Consider the following 6,675-nt stretch of genomic DNA (forward strand, 5'->3'; position numbering starts at 1 on the left):
ACCCATAATTGGGGCAAATTAACTTCATTTCTTGGATCTGATCAGGCATCACCCATCTTTCTCTCTTTTTTTCTTTTCTTTGGGCTGGGTCACAATTTTTTTTTTTTTTTTTTTTTTTTTTCCACTCTTTCTCTCTTCTTCCTTTTTTCTTTTCACTCTTCTTCTTCCTTCGCCTGCTGGTAGATCGAGGGTGGGCGCTGGTGGGTAGGCTGTTGGCTTGCTGCGCTGGGTGGGCTGCTAATGCTGGGGCAATAGCGCGGAGGGAGATGTACGCACAGAGGGAGGGGCTAGGCGATGCGCAAGGCGAGGCTGGGCAGCGCTCGGCCTGGTGTGCTGGTCTGGCCGGCTGTGGGGCTTCGCGGCAGGGGTTGTGGCGCCGGGGGGGGGGGGGGGGGGGTGGGGGCTGGGCTGGAGAGGAGGAGGCGCGGGGCTGCTGGAAGATTTTTTTTTTTTTTTGGTCGTTGATAATGGTTAGAGAGAGAGCGAAGAAGAGGTAAAAAAAAAAACAATATATATATATAAATAATGAATTAAATATGAAAAGACGAAATTACCCTTCAATATATGCCACTTGTCAGACGCCGTTACTGAGTTAACGGCCTCAGGTACTAAAGTTGGGTCGGGGTCCGAACTTCTGGTACCAAAGTGATAGTTTTGAAAATTTGGGTACAGAAATTCGGAGTCGGCCATAGGTTGAGTACTGTTTGTATTTTTTTCCCTATTATGAAACCAGATAATATATATCTTTCAAAATCTCACTGGGGCACGGGACCCATTGTGCCCCTATGTGGCTCCGCTTGTGCAGGAAGGTATGTAATGGTCATTCTAACTTGTGATCAATATAGTGACCTTTTGCCTTGATTCAAAAAAATAAAATAAATAAATAAATAAAACTAACATCAAAGAAATAAAAGAAAATCAATAAAACCATTACGGGGACACCGAAGCCAATTAGTTTCATGATGCTAGGTCTCTGTGCAGCTACTCGCTCAACAATTGAGCAGGTTCCGGCTTAAGGTGGAGATAAATGCCAATGCACCTGTGACAGAGATGAGTTTGTGGAGATGCCTCGTATTACGGGTGTCAAAAGGACAGTGTCAATGACGTCGGTTCCTTACTGCAAGCGGACTAGGAGCATCGATGCAACGATGCCAGTGCCTATGGAGCTGGATTTTGAGCCAAAGTAATCTCTTCCGATTGAGAATAATGTGTTGAAGGTGTCTCCGACAAAGAAGGCTAGAGTTGGTCGTCCCTTGAGCAGTAAGAATAAGCCCAAATGGAGTGGCAAAGAAGTTGAGCTTGGACACCAAGAAGCCTAAGAGAAAATTCAAAGCTACTCAATCAGGCTGAGGTGAATGACAGAGTGACAAACTGATGGTGGTGGATTTAACAGAGGGAGAGGGGACTATCCCTTCTAATTAAAGTCTTTCTTTTCTAAGGTTAGACTAATTGAGGCTATAACTCGAATTGTTCGGTATTTGGCCTTGGTATCGTCCGGTTCTTTGATTATCTGAGCTTAATCTGAGGGTAATGTTATGTTAGGGTTGTTGAGCCCTAGTCAGTGGTACAATTCTGACGTAGCCCCCTTGGGGTGGATCCTAGTATAATATTTGATAATATATTGGAGTGACGTCATTTAAAAAAAAATTATATATATATAAACCATTACCCATACCTGATGCATATAAAAAAGATAGATAAGAATTAGACATTAATCTAACAATATCTTTCTATCAATTGCCTTTATTGTGGTAATCGACATTCAACGTATCTAGTTATCCAAGGCAAAATGATCTAATCAATATGTCCTTGTATTATTCTCTTTAGAATTGAACACAATTACACCCATGGTAATAGCTGAACTAAAGTCTAGTTTTTTTTTGTTGTTTAGCTTCTTCTAATATTTTAATAGTCGACATATACTCTTATTTAAATTTCTTGCTATTCATACCATAGCTTTACCCATTTTTTTTGTCCATTTGTATTGAAATTCCTATTGTATTCCCTGAAGTTGATATAAAACACTGATGCTAATAATAAAACTCGTGAAGCTGATCATGCAAATCAAGTCATCATGACCACTCATGGAATACAGTTCTTTACAAACTCAGGAAGATAAAATGCAAAAAAAATTCGTGCCATTCTCTTCACACTGCCTATGATTTTAGGTTATTTGGGTATAGAACCTTGATGATTTTGTTAATTTTAATTATTATTTTTTTTCGGTTACATAATTTTAATTTTTTTCCTTCCCTTTTCTTCCTTTTTGTGGGTAATTTTCTTGTAATAATTCTGGGTCGAGGCCTCGTGACCCATGAACCGGCTTCCAGTGTACTGCCTTTCAGGGCCTTAGAAAAGCCAATCCAACATTATATAAGGTGTGGGTTATTGTCTAGGATTTAGGCTTATCATACCCACATTTAATTTGGGCCGACTTCTTACCCACATCCTATATTTCTCTTACCCACAGGGAAAAAAAAAGAAAGAAGAAATTTATCTCCACCAGTCTAACCCCACATTTGGAAGGGAAAAAGAAGCCTTCAAAATTATAAAAATTATTATTTCTCTATTTCAAATCTTAAGTTTTTTGACAACTTATTTCAAATCATAACTTAGGTCCTGAAATTTTCAATCAATGCATATATATAAACCGATTTTACCATCAAGTACAAAAGCTCCAGCTCAACTTTGTAGATCCATTCGTTACATTTTGTGTAATTATTGTAAAAAAATGGATGATAAAACAGTAGAAAAAAAGGATGGTAACAGGAAGGGGAAATAGAGTTGCTAGTGGCAGTTTTTGTAATCATTGTTATTCTTATTGTTAGGTTGTTGAGGGGTGACATAAATGATCAAAAGTCACTTTTTTATTACCTAAAGTATCATGAGGCACATCCAAGCGACTTTTTTCATTTCCCCTATTAAATAACTTAGATGTGTTGAAGTTTTGTATATCCAAAGAGTAAAAAAACTATGATTCATCTTGATTTTCTTCAAACTTTATGTTCTAGAAGTCATCTACTACATGTAGGTACTAAAAATTTTCAAATATCAATCTGTATTTTTCATTACATTTCATGTTAAACACATACGTTTTGAATTATATAATTTGCCGTTTTCATATTTTATGATCGAATTTTTCAAAGTATTTTGTCACCAAAACTTGCCGAATTATTCACGAATGTATTTTTAACGTTGAATTCCCGTCCGTAATATTACTAACTATGCTCACGGGTGAGCCATTAACTCATTATTATAAATTATTAAAATTCATATATCTAATCTCTTTCGCTAAAAAAAAAAAAAAGGCGTTGGGCTTCAACCCAATCCTTGCCACCGGCCTACCGCAAAACAAAAACAAAGAGCAGAACCCAACTTCCCTTTTATTTCGACATGGCAAGATCCCATTGGTCAATCCTGCCTTAGCGGACCAAACATCACCGGCCGAAAGACCAAAACAAACCCACTATCATACATAAGCAACCTCTTCGTTCATTTCATCCTCCAAGCCAAGAAGAAACAGATTGTCAGTGACTTCTACTCTTCTCCAATCTTTATCCGTAAGTTTTCCTTCATTTCTTCTCCTTTTAATTTTGGGGTTCTTTTTCTTTTTTCTGATTTATAATCTGTATAAGTTTTAGTTGAGAATAGCTTTTTGTCTGCGTCACAAAATTTCTCAGCATCAGAGAAGGGATTTGGTAAAGATCGGTTCCTTATGTTATGGGATTAACTGATTTATCTGAAATTGATTGTGATCGTTCTGGGTTTTGGGCCATGTTTTGATGAATTCACAGTTTTTATGATCATTTGTATGGTTGCGTGTGTGTGTGTATATTCTAAAGTTTGCTGCTTTGGTCATTGTTCTTATGAAATTGTCAACCTTTTGTTGCTTGTTAAATTGAGAGACTGCAAATTGGGTTTGTTCTGTTGTCAATTTGGTATAGGTTTGCCATTAAAGTTTGGTCCTTGTTATGCAGTTGATTCAAGAAACATGACGAAAAGCACCTTTAAGCAAGCACACGAGTTTGGTAAGTCTGGGTGTTGGTCTCGCTGTATTTTTTATGTTATATTGGAAGCTATTTCATGTATGTTAGTTTTATCAATTGAAATTTGTGGCTGTGTCTAAGAAATGAGATGTATAAAGGTGTTGTGTCCTTTCTATGCAGAGAAGAGGCGTGCTGAGGCCTCGAGGATTAGAGAGAAGTACCCAGATAGAATTCCAGTAAGGACTAAGCTATGTTGTGAAAATTATGTGCTTTTATTCTTAATCTGTTCTTTGTGTGTCCAAATTTTTCTAGTAGCTTGCTAATCATTAATGTTTGTTATTCTGATTCTTTACTGTTTTTCTTTTTCATTCCCCTGTTTTAAGATTTGAGTGGTTCAGCAAATTTTATATATTAGGTTCGGTTACATCACACATAATTCGCCTCACAACATTGGAGTATTTCCTTCTTCTATTTTTTTTAATAAAAATTTCAGCGATCACATGTTAGCACCGTAGGTTAATTTGTGAGTACCTTGCCTGTATATAAAATGTTAGATATTACCGTATTACTGTCCCAAGTTATACAAGATGTTTTAGTGTGGTCAAGTTCTTTTTTGTTTTGTGTTTAATAGAGTTGTAAAAGTTATTATATGGCTTTCTTGAGATTGTGAATGTGACACTAAATGGTCGAATGCGCTGAAAGAAGGTTAATACTCGCTGGACCTACAGCAGTCATGATCAAGTTTGAAAAATATCTTTGGTTACACGTCAACAAGCATTGAAGAAATTGTAATGGTCAGAGGAGAAGTTTTCATTAAGGAGTATTGTCACCTGTTATTTTTATATTGATTATTAAATTAAATTATTCTTTTCTTGGAATATGGGATAACAGTACTGGTGCGTTGCTGTCGCTTGACATGAGAAGTAATTTGTTGATGTTCTGTTTTGTAATTTGGTGTTGCCTTAGTGCTATGAGATGATTATTTAGACTAGTATCACTGAAAATCATCTAACATAGGAAATGTCTTTGCTTTGTCAAACTGGTAATGAGACCTGAATTTACTTTTTCTTTCAATTAAGCATGAACAATGTTATATTGTTGCTTTGTTTTCTCCATCAACAGCAATATAACCAAACTGTAGCTAGAATGTAATGCTTTGTTCCTCGGGTGTTTTATGGAATGTTGGAGCATTGGATTGGGGATGCTTAGTTACCATTACATATAGTGACTTTATGAACCACAACTATCAATTTTATCCATTAATGTTTTCTGTTGTGCTTAAGGTGATTGTGGAGAAGGCAGAGAGAAGTGATATTCCCAACATTGACAAGAAAAAGTAAGCACCACTTCCATCACTACCTGTAATTCTAATGAGCTATATGGGTTTGTTGAAGCTCGTAAAATTTCGTTATTATAGATTTGACAATATTTGAGGTTTTCGCAAACCCTCTCCGGGTTTTGAACTTGAAATATTTTGTTCACTCCCTCTTCTTAAAGGGGGAAGAGTTGTCATGGCTATGTCAATGTTTGTGAAGAGGACTCACTCCGGTTTTCACTTTAGCTGTTTCATTGTGGACTCTTTTTTTTATTTTTGTTTGTGTTTTTTACTGTACCATAATTACTGAGAGAACACATTACTACCTAGGAACAATATCATTGCTAAACTGCGTGAATAGTTCTATAGATATTGGTGACCTGATTATCTACATGGCAGATACCTAGTACCAGCTGATTTGACTGTTGGTCAATTTGTCTATGTCATCCGCAAGAGAATCAAACTGAGTGCAGAAAAGGCCATCTTCATATTTGTGGACAATGTCCTCCCACCTACAGGTATCTACTGCAACTTGAACATCAGAGGGAGGGAGGGAGGGAGGGAGGGAGGGGGGAGAGGAGAGAAGTTAATGAGATACTGAATTTAAATAGTTTTGTTCCTGGTTGTAGTCTGAAGTTAGTTGGAAAGATATTCAATAAGATTCTGGGATATTTAAACTATTGCAATAATACTTCAAGAATTTGCAACTCTCTCTTTCTTTCCTGGAAATAGTGAGAAGATGCCGGGTGGTTTAATCTTTACAATAGTATTTGCAATTTGATCATAGTAAGTGTTTTGAATTATGATATCATATCTACTTTTTCTAAAAGATTGAGAAGATTCTGTTAAATCCTTTTGCAGGAGCAGTAATGTCTACTATCTATGATGAAAAGAAGGATGGTGATGGATTTCTATACGTTTCATACAGTGGTGAAAACACATTCGGGTAGCAGATGGGATGTCACCTGATTTGTTTATCATCTTTATATTTATCTCCAGTGTTCAGTTGTCTTCAATCAACAGCACTCTCCTTAATTTATAAACATGGTTTGTTTCTCTGTACAGTAAGTTTGTGTATATAGCTTTTCCGCAAAATATAAGATGACATTGTAATGAATAATTCCTTATTCTCAAGTTCTTTTCCCTCCAAGAAAATATTGCAGGAGTGTGGATATGTTAAAATGATCACTCTGCTTGGTTCACACTTGATACATAAGAAAGGGAATGAGCATTCTGATTCCCCTAAAACTGGATAAGCAATCTCAAGTTGAAAGGTTGGAATGTCCATTTGGACCATTTCTGCCCTAGAACTATCCTTTCCCCGAACTTTGGATGCAACTCCCAAGACTTGGGACTCGGACTTTGAAGTTCGAG

At 36.7% G+C, this 6,675-nt stretch overlaps 1 protein-coding gene across 2 annotated transcripts; it reads left to right on the top strand.

Moving 5' to 3' along the window:
• The first annotated feature begins 3,424 nt into the window (after window positions 1–3,424).
• On the top strand, window positions 3,425–6,456 carry LOC133717306 (autophagy-related protein 8f). Of its 2 annotated transcripts, none has more exons than XM_062143989.1 (6): window positions 3,425–3,560; window positions 3,978–4,028; window positions 4,167–4,222; window positions 5,270–5,322; window positions 5,701–5,819; window positions 6,163–6,456. In XM_062143989.1, exons 2-6 carry the CDS (start codon window positions 3,992–3,994, stop codon window positions 6,249–6,251), a joined length of 354 nt encoding a protein of 117 aa, XP_061999973.1. In that variant the 5' UTR covers window positions 3,425–3,560; window positions 3,978–3,991; the 3' UTR covers window positions 6,252–6,456. The 2 variants fall into 2 exon arrangements, with proteins under 2 accessions (XP_061999973.1, XP_061999974.1); XM_062143990.1 differs by having other exon boundaries at window positions 3,512–3,560; window positions 3,945–4,028.
• The last annotated feature ends 219 nt before the right edge of the window (window positions 6,457–6,675 follow it).

This window comes from Rosa rugosa, chromosome 6, assembly GCF_958449725.1.
Source record: "Rosa rugosa chromosome 6, drRosRugo1.1, whole genome shotgun sequence".
Taxonomy (NCBI): Eukaryota; Viridiplantae; Streptophyta; class Magnoliopsida; order Rosales; family Rosaceae; genus Rosa; species Rosa rugosa.